This window comes from Palaemon carinicauda, chromosome 43 (genome assembly GCF_036898095.1).
Source record: "Palaemon carinicauda isolate YSFRI2023 chromosome 43, ASM3689809v2, whole genome shotgun sequence".
NCBI classification, from domain to species: Eukaryota; Metazoa; Arthropoda; class Malacostraca; order Decapoda; family Palaemonidae; genus Palaemon; species Palaemon carinicauda.
Genome location: NC_090767.1, coordinates 14,857,874 through 14,880,685, shown reverse-complemented (window position 1 = coordinate 14,880,685; position 22,812 = coordinate 14,857,874). Strand labels below are relative to the sequence as shown.

The window sequence follows — 22,812 nt, the reverse complement described above, 5'->3', positions numbered from 1 at the left end:
GGTACGTCCATGGGGCTAAAGGGATGAGTTCTGTGAAACATACCAGTACGTCCTTTGGGGGTAAAAGGGTTAACTAGATAAAAAGATTTCAAGCTTTTCAACTCTGCCTAATTTTGCCCCAAAACATGAAGAGTAAGCAATCCAAAGTGATGAAGAGCTTCTTTTTGAACTTCATTTTCCAGTACTCAATTCAAGGAACTCTTACCACCAGTAAGAATACATGTACACTGTAGATCAAAGACAATACACTCACTAGGATCTCCATCCAACTCCATGAGTTTCTGAACTAACTGTTCATATTGGGTCCCCGCATTCGGTCCACCACCTGAGACGACAGTCAAATGGTACAACCAACTATCCTGAAGGGTAAAATTAAATCAATTACTATGTCATTCAACGAGTTGCACAATTTGCATGATAAATCTTCTCTGCTGACAAACATACAATGGCCTAAATTTGATATATCAAATGTCAAAACTACTATCTAACTTGAGTAAGAAAAAATTATGCTACAAGCCAAATTTATGTAATATAATTAATTATTATTATTATTATTATTATTATTATTATTATTATTATTATTACTAGCCAAGCTACAACCCTAGTTGGAAAAGCAAGATGCTATAAGCCCAAGGGCTCCAATAGGCAAAAATAGCCCAGTGAGGAAAGGAAATAAGGAAATAAATAAATGATGAGAATAAATTAACAATAAATCATTCTAAAAACAGTAACAACGACAAAACAGATATGTCCTATATAAACTATTAACAACGTCAAAAACAGATATGTCATTTATAAACTATAAAGAGACTCATGTCAGCCTGGTCAACATAAAAACATTTGCTGGAAGTTTGAATTTTTGAAGTTCTTCTGATTCAACTACCCGATTAGGAAGATCATTCCACAACTTGGTAACAGCTGGAATAAAACTTCAGGCACAATGCAATATAAATTTAGGATTTTTAGTCATTAATACTATGTGAATGATCCAAGGAATTAATAAGTAAAATATTTACTGTGCTGTGATTTAATTTACCTTTTTTTGTTTGTTGGGCATTATGAGGTAGGTTGGCCCTTGGTGAGAAGGGAAAATCCCTATGGTTAAATCTTCTTTAGGGGTGTCATCATCAGCAACTTCTTCTCCTTCCGAGTCAGACATTTTCTCTACCTCCTCCACTCTCGCATCCCTCATGTTAATTTGGCCAATTGGGTTCTGAAATCAAGGACGCAATGATTAAACTTTTACATGACTAGGTGTCGGTTTCCTATGGGCGAAAATGATAACATATGAAAACCATTGTCACAATACTGAAATATCCTATTCGGTAAGAATGTTCCACCTGTTATACATACATACATATACCAAAGGCACTTCCCCCAATTTTGGGGGGTAGCCGACAACAACAAGAAACAAAACAAAAAGGGGACCTCTACTCTCTACGTTCCTCCAGCCTAACCAGGGACTCAGCCGAGTTCAGCTGGTACTGCTAGGGTGCCACAGCCCAACCTCCCACATTTCCACCACAGATGAAGCTTCATACTGCTGAGTCCCCTACTGCTGCTACCTCCGCGGTCATCTAAGGCACCGGAGGAAGCAGCAGGGCCTACCGGAACTGCGTCACAATCGCTCGCCATTCATTCCTATTTCTAGCACGCTCTCTTGCCTCTCTCACATCTATCCTCCTATCACCCAGAGCTTTCTTCACACCATCCATCCACCCAAACCTTGGCCTTCCTCTTGTACTTCTCCCATCAACTCTTGCATTCATCACCTTCTTTAGCAGAGAGCCATTTTCCATTCTCTCAACATGGCCAAACCACCTCAACACATTCATATCCACTCTAGCCGCTAACTCATTTCTTACACCCGTTCTCACCCTCACCACTTCGTTCCTAACCCTATCTACTCGAGATACACCAGCCATACTCCTCAGACACTTCATCTCAAACACATTCAATTTCTGTCTCTCCATCACTTTCATTCCCCACAACTCCGATCCATACATCACAGTTGGTACAATCCCTTTCTCATATAGAACTCTCTTTACATTCATGCCCAATCCTCTATTTTTTACTACTCCCTTAACTGCCCCCAACACTTTGCAACCTTCATTCACTCTCTGACGTACATCTGCTTCCACTCCACCATTTGCTGCAACAACAGACCCCAAGTACTTAAACTGATCCACCTCCTCAAGTAACTCTCCATTCAACATGACATTCAACCTTGCACCACCTTCCCTTCTCGTACATCTCATAACCTTACTCTTACCCACATTAACTCTCAACTTCCTTCTCTCACACACCCTTCCAAATTCTGTCACTAGTCGGTCAAGCTTCTCTTCTGTGTCTGCTACCAGTACAGTATCATCCGCAAACAACAACTGATTTACCTCCCATTCATGATCATTCTCGCCTAACAGTTTTAATCCTCGTCCAAGCACTCTAGCATTCACCTGTTATACTGCAAAAATTAAAATTGTAACCAGACCAAATAAGACTATATGAGCTCTAAACAGTCTAAATTCTTAATACAGGGTTCTTAAATCTAATACCTGTACCAGTCCAGTAGCATATATCGCATACTCACTTGCTCATTAGGACTTTCGAACAAGTATTCAGTATTTGACCAGTGAGAGTAAAATCCCGCCAAGCCGAATGCCACAAGTTACAGGTTGGCCGTCATTTCAGATGAACGTAAACATACGCTCTGCCTCATTTTTTGTGTTACACTGTGAGATATCTTTGTTCTGCATCCCTTTTTATTCATTTTGATTCATTAACACTTGAACATGGGTCCAAAGAAAATTTTAACTAAAACCAAATAAGACTATTTGAGCTCTAAACAATATGAATTCTTGATACAGGGTACTTAAAACTAATACCAGTACCTGTCCGGTAGTATACATCTCATACTCACTTGATCATTAGGACTCTTGAAATATATGAACATTTTGCCTATCAACACGCACCAACATCTGCGTGCAAGGCCATGCTTGACCTTTGTTAACCCTGGATAGGTACGGTGGGTCGTTTGCGACCCCGAGCGTCAAAAAAAAACAGGTTTTTCTCACGTGACTCACCCCTGTGACTGAATTTGTGGGTGATCGACCTGCAGGAGGTGTCTCCCCTACACGCTCTAGTAGTGTCCAGATGTGCATTGCTGTAGCTGTACTCCTTCCCCGATTTCTGAGACGCGTCGGGGTCGTTCGCGTCCGAGTTTACCCTTCTGAGGTAGTTTGCATAATTATCAAAGTTATTACGTATTATGAAATTGTCGTAGAATGGTGCAACTTGTATAGGTTATCAGTTGTGGAAAGTCTTGGTGGATTGTTTGGCTACCATGTGCATGTTTTTTTTTTTAGTTAAAATGTCGTTCATCACCACGAGGACCATTTTACCGCGAGTGCCCCTTTTTCATTTTTTCTCATTTTTTTGCCAAGTAATTTTTCCGTAAGATATTGCCAAATAGTGTCGCAAAACTTTTGCTTGTTTAGTGTTGGAAAGTGTGTCTAGATGATCTGGCTACCCATGCATGACTTTGTTTTTGTCAGATATGACGTAGTTATTGGTATATTGGGTATTTAACTGCGGTTACCAATTTCTGTTTTTTTTTCAATATTTGTAAAAATTACTACGTAGTAAGGAATTGCCGTATATTATTCATTTTTTTTTCATGTTTATGTGTTAGAAAGTGTGCCTTGATGGTTGGGCTAACACGTGCATGTCTTTTTTTTTATCTGAGATGTCGTATATTAGAATGTCGGGCATTTTACCGCGAGTGTCCCTTTTTATTTTTTTTTAATTTTTTTGCCAAGTCATTTTTCCGTAAGATATTGCGAAATAGTGTCGTAAAACTTTTGCTTTTTTAATGTTGGAAAGTGTGTCTAGATGATCTGGCTACCCATGCGTGATTTTGTTTTTGTCAGATACGACGTAGTTATTGGTATATTGGGTATTTAACTGCGGTTGCCAATTTCTGTTTTTTTTTCAATATTTGTAAAAATTTACTACGTAGTAAGGAATTGCCGTATATTATTGATTTTTTTTCATGTTTATGTGTTAGAAAGTGTGCCTTGATGGTTGGGCTAACACGTGCATGTCTTTTTTTTTATCTGAGATGCCGTATATTAGAATGTTGGGCATTTTTCCGCGAGTGCCCCTTTTTATTTGTTTTGCATTTTTTTGCTTAGTCATGTTACCGTAAGGAATTGGCAAGTAGTGTCGCAAAACTTATATTTTTATAGTGTTGGAAAGTGTTTCTAGATGATCTGGCTACCCATGCCTATTTTTTTTTTAGCCAGATATGGCGTATATATAAGTATGTGTTCGATTTTCCTGTGATAGCCATTTTTTCGTTTTTTCCCATTTCTTTCAAAATTACTACGTACTAAGGAACTATCACAGAGTAATATTTCATTTATATGTTTATTTGTCGGAAAATATGCCTTGATGGTTTGCCTAGCACGTGGCTGAAATTTTTTTTTTCTGAAATGCCGTATATTAGAATGGCCATTTTTCCACGAGTGCCCCTTTTTATTTGTTTTGCATTTTTTTGCTTAGTCATGTTACCGTAAGGAATTGGCAAGTAGTGTCGCAAAACTTATATTTTTATAGTGTTGGAAAGTGTTTCTAGATGATCTGGCTACCCATGCCCATCTTTTTTTTAGCCAGATATGGCGTATATATAGGTATGTGTTCGATTTTCCGGTGATTGCCATTTTTTCGTTTTTTCCCAATTCTTTCAAAATTACTACGTACTAAGGAACTATCACAGAGTAATGATTCCTCTAGATGTTTATTTGTCGGAAAATTTTGTTTACTTTTTTTTGATTGAATATCATCAAATTTTTTTAGCTAAAATATTGTTTTACATTTTTTTTTTCGATTTTATTTCCCTTCAAAAAAATTTTTTTGGGTCAGAATTTTAATTTTATAGTCGTAAAATAATCGACAATTATCCAGCAACCCACCATACAATTTTTATGCATATCCAATAATAATTAGATTAGTAAATAACACCTTGAAATTGACATACCCTTCCTACATTTCAAGTGGCAGATTAGGGAGTCTGAGTCAGTGTGGTTGGCGGCCATTTTGTGGACATATCCGAAGCGTAAGCTGCCCTATCTATATATATTCTTGTTCCCTATAGAATTTGTGATATTTTGGTATATTTTTACCTGCATAAATATCATATTATATATTAAATATATGTATTTTTTTACGAAATTTCCAAGTACTCAAAAAATTACCTTTAGATATGGCCCCTGATATAAATGTAATTTACAAAATAATGAAGATTTTTTTACATATTTCTATTTTAGGATAACATATGTTTATTCCCTAAAAAAATTAGCCACTTCCTATTTCATTTGGGTACCCAAAAAAATTCATGAAATTTGGACAATTTTTTTTGGCCAAAAAAAGTTACCCTTTTTTTCTCATTTCAGATCTTCACCTCCATGGGTCTGACTTCATCCAAAATACATCAAGATGTGTCCTAAACATTCAAGAATCAATTCCTAAAAGGATTTGTGTATATATGTATAAACTTTTTTTTTATGAATTTTTATGTCAGGTCTTTTTTTTTTCTACTTAATTTTTTAAAATATTTATAATAAATAGTTTTTCTGCAGATGAGTAGTATTTATCTTTACAGTTGTTTTAAGCATTCATTGAAGTTTTTTTTGGCAAAAGAAAAAAGGAGGTTACTGCAAAAACTGATTTTTCAAGAATTTTTTTTGGCGTCGGGGTCGTTCGCGTCCGAGTATACCCTTAAAGGGGTGTCCGAGGACCGTACCTATCCAGGGTTAACCAGCCTTGAAGTGTTGGCTTATTGTCTTCTTTACTAAGCAGTAACTTTTATTTGCATTTCGTCGAAGAACATTCTGAAAGACAAAGAGAGGAGTCAATCACAAAATCTTACAATTTTATAAGACTACAGTACTATGAATAAGATTTCTCATTTTAAAGGTTTAAAGGCCGCTCATGAATGGCAGAGGCAGGGGACAGTGACATTGCCATAGCAAGCTTGACAATGCCCTAAAGACCGACTATATATATATATATGATCAGCGCCCAAGGCCCCTCACCACCCAATAATAGGACCAAGGAGGGCCAGACAATGGCTGTAATGAGTGATCTTTTTGCAGGCAATGTAAAACAATATGCAAAGCAATGTGTTTTATTGCATTTTACAGTCTATGCAAAATACAAGACATTGAAAGTTAAACAACAAAATACTATACCTCATCTACAGACTACTGTACTCAATCATTTTCCTGTTAGCAAAACGTGATGATACATTGATATATATGGAAATAAAAATGGAAAAAAAAAATCAAATATGTGGGAGCAAATTGAAGGAGCAATGAATTACTACTTTGGTTATCAGAAAGCTTTAATGAATGCACAGTAAAAGAATAATAATTTCTTATAAGAATAACAAACAGCTTATTTATGTGAACTTGATGGATCTGTGATAGCTTGTTTTAAAAGCTGTGGATTATCAGTAAATATAATCAAAGCAATTCTTGTATTGATATAAAAAAAATAATTGTCTATACTGTATACAAATACAAAAAATTGAGAATGGTAGGCAACCTTAAACTCTCAAAAATACCCAAAGAAGGCCTATCATTTAATTTGTGGTGGGACTATGTTCAACTACATCTAAAATATATATTAATACACTCAGGATGATATTTTTTTTCCCAATAAGATATGACCAAATAATTATTCACGCATTAAAAAAAGAAGGAAGGTAGAGAAATTTGCTAATAGTTTATACATAGCACTACCATCCGAACTAGGTTGAGTCCCTTTGTCAGGCTGGAAGGAATGTAGAGAGGAGAGGTCCCCTTTTTTGTTTAATTTGTTTGATGTCGGCTACCCCCCAAAATTGGGGGAACTGCCTTGGTATATGTATGTATGTATGTATACAAATAACATTTAAATGTTTTGTCAAAAGCTTTGCCAAATGCCAACCTAAAAGAAAACTTGAAAATTATTTTCAAATACTGTAATGGCTCTTATGATTTTTTAGTTTATTGTTTACAAAACTTTACAACCAACGTCAAAACCAAAGTTTTATTCAATTCTATTTTATCAATAAAATGGAAACAACTCAGAAGACTTGAAAATTTAAACAATCCAAGCTAACGATTTTTGTTACAACAATACTACTAAAATCTAAAATATGGAAAACCTTAACCTTACCTTATTCATACATTACAGGGTATTCCAGATAGGATAAAGAATTTCTCACCGAGGTTCATATTTTTCTTAGACTAGGGGATATTCATGTTACTAACTGGGAAAAATTTGCTCATGCATTATAAAGAAATAATTAAAATTCAAAATTACCTGCAAAACTCTGACCCAGTCTTCCACCAGTGCTGTGTTATCTGCAGTGAGGTAGTAAGTCTTCTTGCCCGTGTTGACTTCGAAAGTGTGAGCTCCTTCTGAATGGGTAACTCGACAAACTTCGTTGAGAGTAATTTGGCCTGCGGGTTTCCGATGAATGTCACTCTGATTCGTGGAAGATATGAAAATCCAAAACTAATAAATACTGTACTTTGGTACTAGTTCCTTGCTATTACCAAATAATGAAATTAAAAGATTTTTTTTTAATTTCACATCCAAATTATATCTTAATTACTGTACTCAAAACTCCCAACTTTTTTTTCAAAGTTAATATACCCTTAACCAAATTAATCAGTGAAATATTTTCCATAACATTCTTAACAGTGATATACCCACCTGTTCTGAAGACACTTCCTCTGGGTTAACATACATAGTTTAACACTAATCTCCGACTATGTATTGCTAATACCAGTTAAAAGGTTACAAAATATACCATGTGACACATAAGTAAGTCGGAGATTAAGTTTGAAAATGTTTTAACTGCATCTCATGGAATTCTTTTCTGCCTATAAAATCATTCAATTAGGAAAACTGGAAACCCAGGGATACTGAGCTAATTCCTTGCATCCAACACATATAGAACTTTGCTTTTTATCTCTAGTTGAAATCCAATTCTACCCTGAGAAATTTTTCAGATTAGGGGCTCGAAAGATGGGGATACTGAACTGATCTATTGGATGTAAATTGTGCTAAAGGGGTTTTCTTTTCATCTCTATTACTAGAGACCACAGTTTATAAACTGTATTCAAAGCTACGAAGCAAATGTAAGTAACCTTTTTTAAGGTTATAAATGAAATAAACCTTAAAACATGAAAACAGTGGGAAAAAAAAGAACAGTTTCATATCTTTAAATGTTACCTAAAAGAATTATTTACCTTTTAAGGTTATTAATTTAACAATTCTTTTCAAGATACTTTTGTATAGATATTTTTCTACATTTATTCTTGGACTGAAAATCAAAATGAGAACTACTCCATACATGAATAATGATATTTTAATTATAAAATAAATTTTTGAATATACTTACCCGTTGAATATATAATAGCTGAGCCTCCGGCGGCTCGACAGAAAAACACAAAAACTCGCGAGCGATCGCTATGAAGGTTGCGGGTGTGCCCACTAGCGCCAACTATCGGCCAGATACCCCATATACATGTAGTAGGTTGGCCTGGGCACCAGCCGCCCGTTGAGATACTACCGCTAGAGAGTTATGGGGTCCTTTGACTGGCCAGACAGTACTACATAGGACCCTTCTCTCTGGTTACGGTTCTTTCCCTTTGCCTACACAGACACCGAATAGTGTGGCCTATCCTTTACAGATTCTCCTCTGTCCTCATACACCTGACAACACTGTAATTACTAGACAATTCTTCTTCACCCAAGGGGTTAACTACTGCACTGTAATTGTTCAGTGGCTACTTTCCTCTTGGTAAGGGTAGAAGAATGGACTCTTTAGCTATGGTAAGCAGCTCTTCTAGGAGAAGGACACTCCAAAATCAAACCATTGTTCTCTATTCCTGGGTAGTGCTATAGCCTCTGTACCATGGTCTTACACTGCCTTGGGTTAGAGTTCTCTTGCTTGAGGGTACACTTGGGCACACTTTTCTATCTAGTTTCTCTTCCTCTTGTTCTGTTAAAGTTTTTATATTTTAAATAGGAAATATTTATTTTAATATTGTTACTATTCCTAAAATGTTCTATTTTTCCTTATCTCCTTATTTCCTTTCCTCACTGGGCTATTTTCCCTGTTAGGGCCCCTGGGCTTATAGCATCCTGCTTTTCCAACTAGGGTTGTAGCTTAGCATTTAATAATAATAATAATAATAATAATAAACAGACCCAATTCTTCTCATCCCGCTGGGTCTCTATCGGGGAGGAAGGGGGGGCCTTTAATTTATATATTCACCGGGTAAGTATATTCAAAAATTTATTTTATAATTAAAATATCATTTTTAAATATTTAACTTAGCCGGTGAATATATAATAGCTGATTCACACCCATGGTGGTGGGTAGAGACCAGAGTTAATTAAGTTTACAGCGTATATGCTTAGAGTTTTTGACAGTTATATCATAACAAAACCCAAATATATATAGGTACCTGGTAAGGAAGTTGACTTAGACGATTACTCTGCCTTGTTATTCTGTCTTCCTCACGAAGCCCAGCGATCCTCTTAGGATGCTGAAAGACTCCCAGGAGCTGAAGTATCAAGGGCTGCAACCCATACAACAGGACCTCATCAAACCCCTAATCTGGGCGCTCTCAAGAAATGACATTTGACCACCCGCCAAATCAAAAAAGGATGCGAAAGGCTTCTTAGCCTTCCGTACAACCCAATTAAAAAAAATTTCAAGAGCAGATTAAAAGGATATTGGAATTAAGGGAATGTAGTAGTAGAACCCTTACCCACTACTGTACTCGCTGTAACGAATGGACCCAGTGTGTAGCAGTCCTCGTAAAGAGTCTGGACATCTTTTAAGTAAAATGACGCGAATACCGACTTGCTTCTCCAAATGGTCGCGTCCATAATACTTTGCAGAGATCTATTTTGCTTAAAGGCCACGGAAGTTGCTATAGCTCTTACTTCGTGCGTCTTAACCTTAAGCAAGCATCGGTCTTTTTCATTCAAGTGAGAATGAGCCTCTCGTATTAAAAATCTGATAAAATATGACAAAGCATTCTTTGACATAGGCAATGATGGTTTCTTAACTGAGCACCATAATGCCTCAGATCCACCTCGTAAGGACTTAGTACGAGCTAAGTAGAACTTAAGAGCTCTAACTGGACACAGCACTCTTTCAAGTTCGTTGCCTACGATCTCTGACAGGCAAGGTATATCAAAAGACTTAGGCCAAGGACGAGAAGGCAGTTCATTTTTGGCCAGGAAACCAAGTTGAAGTGAACATGTGGCTTTTTCTGTAGAAAAGCCGATGTTCTTACTGAAGGCATGAATTTCACTGACCCTTTTAGCCGAAGCCAAGCACACTGGGAAAAGCGTCTTGAGGGTGAGATCCTTCAGGGAGGCTGAATGTAATGGCTCAAACCTGTCTGACATGAGGAACCTTAGGACCACGTCTAAGTTCCATCCAGGAGTTGCCAAACGACGTTCCTTAGAGGTCTCGAAAGACTTAAGGAGATCTTGGAGATCTTTATTGTTGGAAAGATCTAAGCCTCTATGACGAAAGACCGAAGCCAACATGCTCCTGTAGCCCTTAATCGTGGGAGCTGAGAGGGAGCGAACATTTCTCAGATGTAAAAGAAAATCTCCGATTTGGGCTACAGAGGTACTGGAAGAGGACACAGATGCTGACTTGCACCAGTCTCGAAAGACTTCCCACTTCGACTGGTATACTCTGATGGTAGAAGCTCTCCTAGCTCTCGCAATCGCACTGGCTGCCTCCTTCGAAAAGCCTCGAGCTCTTGAGAGTCTCTCGATAGTCTGAAGGCAGTCAGACGAAGTGCGGGGAGGCTTTGATGAACATTCTTTACGTGGGGCTGACGTAAGAGATCTACCCTTAGAGGAAGACTTCTTGGAATGTCTACCAGCCATTGAAGTACCTCGGTGAACCACTCTCTCGCGGGCCAGAGGGGAGCAACCAACGTCAACCTTGTCCCTTCGTGAGAGGCGAACTTCTGCAGTACCTTGTTGGCTATCTTGAATGGTGGGAATGCATATAAGTCCAGATGAGACCAATCCAGTAGAAATGCGTCTATGTGGATTGCTTCTGGATCTGGGACTGGTGAGCAATAGATTGGTAACCTTTAGGTCAACGAGGTGGCAAAGAGGTCTATGGTGGGTTGACCCCAAGTAGCCCAAAGACTCCTGCACACGTCCTTGTGGAGGGTCCATTCCGTGGGTATCACCTGACCCCTCCGACTGAGACAGTCTGCCAAGACGTTCAAGTCCCCCTGTATGAATCTCGTCAACAGGTAGATGCCTCGATTTCTTGACCATATGAGAAGGTCCCTTGCGATCTCGTACAGCGTGAGGGAGTGTGTGCCTCCTTGCTTGGAGATGTACGCCAAAGCTGTGGTGTTGTCTGAGTTGACCTCTACCACTTTGTTTCGAAGAAAACTTTTGAATTTCATCAAGGCCAAGTGGACTGCTAATAGCTCCTTGCCGTTGATGTGCATGCTCTTCTGACTTGAGGTCCACAGACCCGAGCATTCCCGACCGTCCAGGGTCGCACCCCAACCCAAATCCGACGCGTCTGAGAACAACACGTGGTTTGGGTTCTTGACTGCTAGGGATAGTCCCTCTCTCAGACTGATATTGCTGTCCCACCATTTCAGGCATGCCTTTACTGGTTCGGAGACTGGGATTGATACCGTCTCTAACGTCTTGTCCTTGTTCCAGTGAGAGGCTAGATGGAACTGGAGAGGCCGAAGGTGTAGTCTCCCTAGCGAGACAAACTGCTCCAGGGATGAAAGAGTCCCTACGAGACTCTTCCAACTCCTGACTGAACAAACGTTCTCTTTTCAGCATTAGTTGGACTTTGAGCAGGGCTTGTTCTATTCGGGTGGCAGACGGAAAAGCCCGAAAAACTGGACTGCGAATCTCCATCCCCAAATATAGAATAATCTGGGATGGGATCAGTTGGGACTTTTCTAGGTTGACCAAAAGTCCCAACTCCCTGGCCAGACTCAACGTCCAATGTAGATCCTGCAGACAGCGATGACTGGACGATGCTCTGAGAAGCCAGTCGTCCAAGTACAGGGAGGCTCGGATTCCCGATAGATGGAGGAATTTAGCCACATTCCTCATGAGCCTCGTAAACACGAGAGGAGCAGGACTGAGGCCAAAGCACAGGGCTCGAAACTGGTACCCCACATTCCTGTAAACAAACCTCAGAAACGGTTGGGAATCCGGGTGTATAGGAATGTGGAAGTATGCATCCTGAAGGTCGAGAGAGACCATCCAGTCGCCTTCCATTAATGCTGTCAAGACAGCCTGGTAGACTTCATCGTGAAGTTTGTCTTGACAATGAACACATTGAGCGCACTTGCCTCTTACGTACTCCTGCAGTGAACGTGGCTGCCAGATCATTGGAGCCATCCCTGATAGACTTGTTCCTGCAGAGAACGTGGCTGTCAGATTATTGGAGCCATCCCTGATAGCCTTGTTTATGCATGACATAATTGTACAGCAAAACTTCAAACGCTCGAAAAAACTCCTAACAGGAGATGGTCTAGCTCTGAAGCCGACCATAAAATCTTTGAGCGTCTCATGGCCAGGCGCCAGGGAGAGTCTAAGAGGTTTGAGAAGTCTATCTGGGCAGAGGCAGGAACTCCCAAGCCGAGAACTTCTCCCGTGTCATACCAGACTCTCGCTCTATAAGCCAGTTTAAAAGGAGGGAAAGCAAAGGCTGTCTCCCCCAAACTCCTCCTGGTGATCAACCAGTCGCCTAGCAAACGTAAAGCTCTCTTAGAAGAGCGAGAGAGCACTAGCTTAGAAAACAACGGCTTCGAAGTAGCTAGGCCTAGTGTAAACTCTGACGTTTAGGCGAACGAGGAGCAGCAGTTACAAAAAGATCCGGACAAAGATCCTTAAAAATCAGCATGATTTATATAAAGTCCATAGAGGGCTGAGCAGCTTTAGGCTCCTCTCCGTCTGACAGAGTCCTCAAGGGAATATCAGTAGGAGGGGGATCAGCAACTTCCTCATCTGAAGGAACCTTGTCCGACAATTGCCGAGTCTCAAGCAAGGGAGAGACCTGCCGTGGTGGCAATGCTTGACAAGCAGAGTCCACACGCAAAGGAGCAACAGTAGCAGTCAAGGACGCTATGTCATGTAACTGCTTAAAAGACTGACCAGCAACAACAACAGGTGCGGGAGGACGCTCGACGTCAACTCGAGACTGCCTTGACTGCCTAGACTGAGCAGTCAAAACAACTCTTGACTGCGGTGCTTGACGCTCAACGTCAAAACAAGTCAACTACGCTGGTTGGAGAACGTCCTGAACGTCAACAAGAGCAAGCGGCAGCGGCTGAACGTCCACAAGCGGCTGAGAGTCAACACGGGACTGCATCGAGTGAGGCTCTACAAAACGTGATTGACGTGACTTTGTAACGTCAACGTCAACAGGACGAGCAAAGGCTCGTTTGGGCGGCTGACGGCCAGTATCTCGATCAGCTAAGCGGCGAGGATCATCGTGAACCTGCTCAGCAGAATAGTCCTCCATAAGAGAGGCAAGCTTATTCTGCATGTCTTGCAGTACAACCCATTTAGGATCAACGGGAATGGGTGCGGTAAGAGACGAGGGTAACGTCTGTGACTGCAAAACCTTGCCTACAATAAGACTCTCGGAGCCTGTGTTACGCTTCTGTTTAGGCGTCGAGCAGTCTTCCAATGACTGCACAGGGTCAGAGCTGTCCCAATGGCTACAACCAGGACGCTGGACTTGTCCTGAAGGGACTGACTTTCGCTTTAAGAGTCTCGAAACCTTGCTCCACGGTTTCTTACGCGATAAGCCTTCGGATGACGAGGAGAAAACCGTCTCGCTCGTCTTATGGTAGGGGCGGTCTTGACGAGACACGCCTGAAACCATAGAGGGAACGTCTGTTCGTTGGTTAAAGCCTCTCGAACCCATAAGTCCTACGACATTACTTCTCCCTGGGGCATGGGAGCTTGCAAGAGGTCTCGGACTAGGCGAACGACAGGCACGAACAGACGAACCCTCTGTCGCAACACTGATAACACTTTGCGCAATTATCACTTTATCACTACGATTTTCTGTTTTGCACTTACTTCACTGAAATCGAATTTTTCAATAATTCACATTAGGCATGAATAAAACTGATTTCTACCTGAAGCACGCAATTCTACCCTACATCAAAAGGTTATAATTGCGAAATAAGTCGTATAATGTAAGCACATTAATACAAGCAAAAAACAGTAAACATATATATCGAATAAAACGGAAATATATAAAGATAAAAGGAACAGTGACTGGGAAGGAGACTAAACACTAGTTCATTCAAAACTACGTTTTCAATCTCTCACCGTACAGTGCCTTGGGACGAGAATAAAAACTAAAAACGTTTTATCCTTTCTCCCCGTACAGAGACTTGGGACGAGAGTAAAAAACTGACTCGAGAACAACGTTACTCGCTTGGGACGAGAATAAAGATCGGAACGTTCTCTCTTCCTCTCTCTCTCTCCGTCTCTCTCTCTCTCTCTCTCTCTCTCTCTCTCTTGATTTCACACCGAAGAGAAAAGCCCACTCACCTTTCGTCAATAAACAGGTTATTTGACCAAAGGAAAAAACTGAAAGGACTAAGAAATTGAAAATTAACAAGTTCCTTTAAATTAGTATTTAAAACATTTAAGTTTGAAAGAAGAATGAACAAAACGTCAGAATCGATTTACTCTTTCTGCAAAGTGAAACCGTGATTCTCTCTCTCTCTATCGTAACGATAGAGCGCAAACTGCGTAGCATAAATAAACCAAACGTTAGTTCATCTTTGAAACAGTACGAAGACTATTCAAAGAAAATCTTTCATAAAATATCTACTAAAAAATATTCATTTAATAAGTTTTAAATCATTTGCTCTGTAAAAGTTATTTACGATTGAAAGGGCTCAACGTTGTTTAACTTCGGTTTCCAAGTTAGGACCGCCTACTCTCGGATTAGGGAGGAATAGGTAAGGCCGCATATAAACAAATCATTAAAATTTATCTTGATGTTTATTATAAATGCAAAGCTAATCGAAGAGGCCTAATAAAGGCGGTTGAGATATAAAATATATAGAGGAAAATCTATAATTAACAACAACAATTTATAACGTGATAAGATAATTGCTAAAAGCCTAAAACACACTTCCGTACTAAGGGGAGGGTCGACCATTTTGAAAAGTCAAAGAAAGTCCAAAAAACAATCCAAAGTCATCAACAATTAAATCTATCCAAAAAAGAGTTCAAGATTTAAGTTGAAGATAAAACACCTGCACTGCGAAAGCTCAAACCAAAAGGAAGTACTTCACCAAGACTGTTGAAAAACTCCAGGTTAACAGCGAGTATGGTACGTCTTGTCGATCAGACCGACAGAGAAGAATTGGGTCTGTTTACATGTATATGGGGTATCTGGCCGATAGTTGGCGCTAGTGGGCACACCCGCAACCTTCATAGCGATCGCTCGCGAGTTTTCGTGTTTTTCTGTCGAGCCGCCGGAGGCTCAGCTATTATATATTCACCGGCTAAGTTAAATATTTAAAAATTAACATAAAAATTTATAAATTTGTGGGTAGTGACTATAATACTATAACCCACTAACCTGACTTTTCCAATAGGTGAGGGTTCCCTCCTTTAGGACGAAGTAACGCTTCTTCCATGTTTTCAGTTTCCCACCAAGTTTTATAAGATAGCCATTCTTTTCCAGGGAACTTTCTCTCCGAGGTGACACTGTCCCTATGCTGTGGAAAAACCAATTCAATTGTTATTAATGAAAAAACTTACAAAAATTAAAACTGAATACATTACTTATCCTTCTGAGGAGATATAACAAGGATTCATTTCATTTCTATAAATTTTTAATCCCTTATTTTTGTAATATTATAGCCCACAATAAAATGTTCCATAAAGAACAATATTTAATTTCCTGATAAGCAATGTATTTCATAGCCCCTCCTTAAATCGAAATGATTGATTTTGAAAATTACAAAAATTAACTTTACTCTAAGTTTTGTACTATTGTAACAGAATACACGGCCTAATAATTTTTTTATTATCAGAAAAATTAGAAGATTCATATTTACTTTTATCTTTCACATAATATATCATTAGAACAAGCACACATACACTTATTGATCACTGTAATAAAGCTTGTAATTTATTTCTATAAACCTCCCTTACTATTCATATAGCTTTTCTCTTGAAGCTTGGCTTATACAGTGTTAATGTTTAAATATAGTATAACATGTGGCTTTACACTTGCAATCATTTTATAGGTTTCAACTGCTAATATATAGCTATGTGAAAATAAAATGCAATAATAAAATATCAGTCTTGAGAAATGAAAAATATGAATATACGTATCAATGTTTTCCACGATTCAAACTATCATTAATAGGTTTTATCTTAAAATTTATCAAAAACAAATGACAATCATGCCTAACTTCAATGAAATTCATAGCTAAAGATGAGGGGCTGATCCTAAAGTTTTATTTCAACCTTTATGAAGTGGAATCTAAGTATAGTGAAAGAAATTATTACTCTACCAGTACTTCATTGTGATTTAACAGCGTTACAAATGTACGCCATTTATCTAGTTTTGGCATTACTTGCTTATCTTAAATTCTTGTTTCAACCTTTAGGAGAGGAATTTAAGTATAATGAAAGAAATTACTACCTTACCAGTACTTCATTGTGATTTAATGTTACCAACCTACGGCATTATTTAGTTTTGGCATTACTAGATGATCTTACAATTCTTGTTTCAACCTTCATGAAGTGGAATTTAAATATGAGAGAAATTATCCCCATACCATTACAGTACTTCATAGCAATTTAACGTCACCAATGTACGCCATTATCTAGTTTTGGCATTACAGTGAGCCCTCGCTACTTCGTGGTTCGACCATCGCGGATTCACCACTTTGTGGATTTTTTTCATAACCCATATATATAAACATATCGCGGATTTTCCGGAAATTTTGAAAATACCGCGATATATGAAGACCCCAAATACGATATTTCATTACCTGTAATTCCATTAATACTGTAATTGGTAATATCTGCTCTTACTGATTGTTCATTGCTTTACATATGACATAAAATTCAGTACAGAAAGAAATAAAACACGAAAAGAGAATGTGATCATACGATAATTCAGTATACAGTACGTAGTAAAATTAAATCGAACATGAAACGCAAATCAGATGCAGTCATACCGTATTAGAATGGTGTAAGGCTGCTGATGGCTACTACTGTACTACAAATGTAATGGATGTGCATCTTTTCCATGAATCTTTTGTATGTATACGTACGTAGTACTGCATCTAATAATAATCTTTGTTGCAAAAATCACATCTCGAATAAGCGTACGAGAGAGAGAGAGAGAGAGAGAGAGAGAGAGAGAGAGAGAGAGAGAGAGAGAGAGAGAGAGAGAGAGATTGACACACATAGAATGAAAAATGAAACAAAAACAGTGATGAGAGAGAGAGAGAGAGAGAGAGAGAGAGAGAGAGAGAGAGAGAGAGAGAGAGAGATCCAATAAAACACACAATAGGACAAGAAACAAAATCAGTGATGAGAGAGAGTGAGAGAGAGAGAGAGAGAGAGTGAGAGAGAGAGAGTGAGAGAGAGAGAGAGAGAGAGAGAGAGAGAGAGAGATATCCTACAACAAAACAAGCGTAAAATAGCGTACGTAAAGCTGTACTGTATACAGTACGTAGGGTACCTTGTACTTTGAATTGGTAACTACTACGTAGCATATAAGAGGGATTGTGATTGTTTCAAGCGCTGATAGATGACGAATCAGAACCCAAGTTTTGTAATCTAGCCTGTGATTGGTGTTTTGACCACTTCTCCAACCTCCAGCATCTTTTCGTGGCCACTTTGTCTGCCGCTCTATCGCTGTGTAGATGTTGCTACGTTATTGTGAACTTTAATCTGTGCTGTGCGTGACTGTTTTAAGTTGAACTTTTTGTTGAACTTTCTGTTAAACCTTACTGTACAATGGCTCCCAAGCGTTCTGCTTCTACTAAGGCTGGTAGTGAGCCTAAACGCCACCGAAAGATGATGACAATTGCTGAGAAGGTGACGCTTCTCGATATGTTAAAAGAAGGCAGAAGTTACGCGGCCGCAGCCCGCCATTTTGGAGTGAACGAATCCACTGTTCGCTACATCTAGAAGGACAAGGCAAACATTAGAAAGACGGCTACCATCACCTTTAGCAGATCAGCGAAGCGAGTCGTTACCACGCGTAATAAAACGATCATACGCATGGAAGGTGCTTTAGCAGTGTGGATTGCCGACTGCCGGAAGAAGAACATAGCCTTGATATGAACACCATCCGAACAAAGGCTTTGAGCTTGTATGAGAATTTTGCGGCAAAGGAACCTCAAGACGACGATGGCGACCATGCTGAAGAGGAAGATGATGTAGATGAACCTCAACAAGGGACATCCACTGATTCCCAGCCTCAGAAACAACGTTTTTCCGCCAGCAAAGGATGGTTCGCGAAGTTTCAGAAACGCTTCGCCCTGAAAAGCGTTTCCCTGCATGGCGAGGCTGCTTCCGCTGACACTGCCGCTGCTGAAACTTACGCGAACGAGACTTTCAAGAACCTTATCACTGAAGGTGGATACAAGCCGGAACAAGTGTTTAATATGGATGAGACCGGCTTGTTTTGGAAGAGAATGCCGTCGCGAACTTTCCTGTTCAAAGAAGAAGCCAAAGCCTCTGGCTTTAAAGCATTCAAAGATCGCGTAACCCTCGTGATGTGTGGCAATGCTGCTGGATTTTTGCTAAAGCCGGGGCTTATTTACAAGTCGAAAAATCCTCGCGCTTTGAAAAATAAAAACAAGAATCTCCTTCCCGTGTACTGGATGTATAATCAAAAAGCATGGATTACGAAGATGCTGACCTCCAACTGGTTCCACCAGTATTTTATCCCGCAAGTCAGCAAATATCTCTTAGAGAAGGGCTTGCCATTCAAGATCCTTCTCCTTATGGATAACGCTGGTGGACACGCAACTGACCTGTCGCATGAGGGCATTCAGGTTGAGTTCCTGCCACCCAACACCACGTCATTAATTCAACCGATGGACCAGGGGGTTATCAGGGCGTTCAAGGCCCTCTACATGAAGAATACCTTGGCGGACCTCGTTGCATGTGTGGATGCTGCCCAAGAAGATGAAGATGAAAATTTCAATTTGAAGGCGTACTGGCGGAAGTACACAATAGCCACGTGCCTGCAGAACATTCAGAAGGCACTGCAAGAAATGAAACCTGCAACCATTAATGCGAGCTGGAAGAAGTTGTGGCCCCAGATTGTTTACGACGACGAGGGATTTACACCGTCTGAAATTCAACACTCTGCAATACGCAAATCTGTGCAGTTGGCTGCGATAATTGGAGGCGACGGGTTTGGCGACATGACGACTGAAGACGTCGACGAGTTGTTGGACTGCCATTCCCAGCCGCTAACTGACGCAGACCTAGAAGACCTGACAAAATCGGCCAGTGAAGAAGAGAGTGAAACGCAGGAAGAGACCCAAGAAAATGTCGAAGAAACGGGCTTAACATTAGAACGGCTTGCCAAGTTCTGCAACCATGCGAAGGAGTTGAAAGAAATGTCGCAAGAGTGGGACGAGGATATGGTTCGGTCTATGCAATTCTGCAACAAGATCGATGACGACATGACTCCCTACAGGATGCTCTTCGAGCGAAAAAAGAAGCAGCGGCAGCAACTTCTGATCACAATGTTCTTCCAGCCTCGCAAAAAAGAGCCAGTTCCTCCTGCTAGTACGCCTTCGGAAGAAATTGAAGAAGTGTCCCAGGAAGAAGTTGAAGAGGTGTCCCAGGAAAGACACCTCCGTCTGAAGACGTAAAATACTATCATTGGCTGCACAGTAGAAGACATCATCAGCTTCATCATCATCATTTCTACTGTGCAGCAAATTCATCGCCATCATCATTCAAGTTTTTCTTCAACTTCTTTCGTGGTGAGTACAGTAACAATCTTTATTTTTTACTTTAATATTCTAACATTTTAATATTTGTGCCTGTTTTAGTTTAGTATGCATTAAGTTAAAGGGAAGGTTTTAAAAGTCTGAATATACATGTTATAACCTATCATATTTTTTTGTTTAAAATTTACATTTACAGTACGTGCGTAAAACAACACTCTCTCTCTCTCTCTCTCTCTCTCTCTCTCTCTCTCTCTCTCTCTCTCTCTCTCTCTCTCTCTCTCTCTCTCTCTCTCTAAATTGTTTTCCTGCTTTGCTACGTATGTACTGTATGATTTTATATAGATACGGTAAATAATATTTGTAATAACACATTTTCTAAAAGCTTTTACTGTAACATCATTATTTATCACTTTCATCATGCGCGTTACATGCCTTCGTTTGTTTACTAAGCGTGGTTGTTTACTGAGCGTACTTTATGACGCAGTCGTTTCAGGCAGCGTCATAAAGAAAAACATTTCATTTGGAAGTCATAAGAAAAATTAAGTAAAACATTGGTAAATAACAAAATCAACATACTGTACTGAATAATCAATATAATCGATGCAAAAACTAACCTATACACAGATGTGTAAATTCGTTTGTTTCTTCATTATGATCAGAGATAAACGTATACAAAACATTGGTTGCCATTTTTTATCGATCTTTTTGGCGTGTTTAGGAAACGCATGATATAAAATCACCTTTAATATTTGTGCCTGTTTTAGTTTAGGGTACTGTAGTACATGCATTAAGTGTTCTGTACATTAAAGGGTAGTTTGTTAACAGTACTACGTACAAGGGAAGGTTTTAAAAGTCTGAATATACATGTTAAATAAATATGTAAATATGGTGTATGGTGTCACTACTTCGCAGATTTTCACCTATCGCGGTCGGGTCTGGAACCTATCTACCGCGATAAACGAGGGCTCACTGTACTCGCTTATCTTAAATTCTTGTTTCAACCTTTATGAGGTAGAATTTAACCCTTTTACCCCCAGGCTATTTGGAACTTTCCAACCCTTAACCCCCAAGGGTTATTTTTATTCAAGCACATTTTGCAGTACATTTTTTTTTAAATTGCTCTAACAGCCTTAATTTTTGTCATAGAGAGGTCAGGTTGGTCTCATTCTCTTGGAAAATGCCTGAAGTTTCTCAAAAAAGTATCAAAAATATGCAAAAAAAATGTAAATAGCAGATTTTTGCAAGAACGTACCGGTTCGTCCATGGGGTTAAAGGGATGAGTTTTGTGAAACTTACCAGTACGTCCTTTGGGGTAAAAGGGTTAAGTATAATGAAAGAAATTATCGACCTAACAGTACATGTGCTTCATTGTCATTTAACAATGTTACCAATATACGCCATTATCTAATTTTGGCATTAATTCCATATTTTACAGCTTTGCTACCTTCATTACAATGCAGAAACAACCCACCTAAAAGCAAAAGCCTTAACTTTAAGAGATATAGCATATGCTGTATCTTCAGAAAATATAAATTAAGCTGACAAATTCAATGTTCATACAATAATTCGGAAAATGTGTATAAGTATCTCAGCCTTAATAAAGTGTTGCATTCTAATCTTACATGCCTCTGAATTCAAAACCACAGTTTATCAATCACAACACTTGCAAATCAAAAGTCTTAGCAAACTTTAAAAAAAGAGTCACTGTCCCAAACAATGTCGTCCGGGCTTCCATCGAAAACATATTTCACATCTAAAAAACCTTCATTGTTAAAATAGTCAAAATTAAATACATTTTGGTTCTGCTCACAAGTTAATATTTATTTAAGTCTAAAAAACAAAATCAAAAATTTTAAGTAATTTTTATTTTTCCTAACATACTTACCGAGAACTACTTTCTTAGGAGTTACCTGTAATCTCCTCTCAACCGACCAGAGTTTTGTGTAGTATACCCTACGTCCGTTTTCTATGGAGGACTAACCCAGGAGTAAGGAGAACGTGCCCTGCGGGTAGACCTGAGCTAGGTCAGCGTCAGCTTGGGTCCCGTTAGTCAGTAAGTTCCTCGGATGGTGCAAAAAGTCCCTGCAAGGACAGAAAGGCACTCGGGGAAGGTAGGGAGGGCCATTACCCGAAAGTAGTTCTCGGTAAGTATGTTAGGAAAAATAAAAATTACTTAAAATTTTTGATTTGTTCCAACACAAATACTTACCTCGAACTACTTTCTTAGGAGACTCACACTTTAGGAGGTGGGAGTGTCTTCCTGACCTTCAGACCCAGCTAAGCGGACAACAAGTGACCTAGATATGAACTAGACTCTATAAAAACTGGGAAAAGAACGGTAGGGTAAACTACACAAAGAGCTCACGTTAGTGTCTAAGTACTCACCCTTTAAAAAATCTTCTGATGCTGAGTCCAGTGACAAAGTTGCAGAGACGTGTTCTTCATTGGTTACATATGTGTGGTTATCTCCGGTAGGGATAGGAAACGGGGATTAGGGTGAAAATGAATGAACCTGTGTCTCCTGGTTTTGCTATCCACGATTGTGCCTGGGGCTTCACCGTTAAATCACTTGGAGCGCGGAGATGACTGTCCCAATGGAGAACCCGTCCAAAGACTGATGGATTATCATTATAATTATTTACATATACATTATACAGTATATATGATTATCATTGTTATATGTACCTTTATTGCTAATACACATTTAGCATATATGTTGTGTTAGGAATACATGTATGCAAGTATTCTTGTT

The 22,812-nt window shown here is 39.3% G+C and overlaps 2 protein-coding genes across 2 annotated transcripts in view; both read right to left on the bottom strand.

Annotated features, from left to right (window-relative positions):
• Positions 1 to 3,006, bottom strand: part of LOC137633477 (uncharacterized protein CG43867-like) — a 35,271-nt gene extending 32,265 nt beyond the window's left edge. Inside the window, exons 1-3 of the mRNA XM_068365778.1 lie at positions 2,921 to 3,006; positions 1,037 to 1,213; positions 254 to 359 (exon numbers count right to left, since the gene is read on the bottom strand). Of these exons, the coding sequence (XP_068221879.1) occupies positions 254 to 359; positions 1,037 to 1,213; positions 2,921 to 2,953 (316 nt within the window). The 5' untranslated portion in view covers positions 2,954 to 3,006. The remainder of the gene's footprint in view (positions 1 to 253; positions 360 to 1,036; positions 1,214 to 2,920) is intronic.
• A 2,787-nt stretch (positions 3,007 to 5,793) lies between these two features.
• LOC137633476 (pleckstrin homology domain-containing family A member 1-like) overlaps positions 5,794 to 22,812 on the bottom strand; it is a 53,532-nt gene continuing 36,513 nt past the window's right edge. The window contains exons 2-5 of the mRNA XM_068365777.1: positions 21,532 to 21,577; positions 15,701 to 15,839; positions 7,369 to 7,533; positions 5,794 to 5,891 (exon numbers count right to left, since the gene is read on the bottom strand). Coding sequence (XP_068221878.1) covers positions 5,814 to 5,891; positions 7,369 to 7,533; positions 15,701 to 15,839; positions 21,532 to 21,577 — 428 coding nt within the window. The 3' untranslated portion in view covers positions 5,794 to 5,813. The remainder of the gene's footprint in view (positions 5,892 to 7,368; positions 7,534 to 15,700; positions 15,840 to 21,531; positions 21,578 to 22,812) is intronic.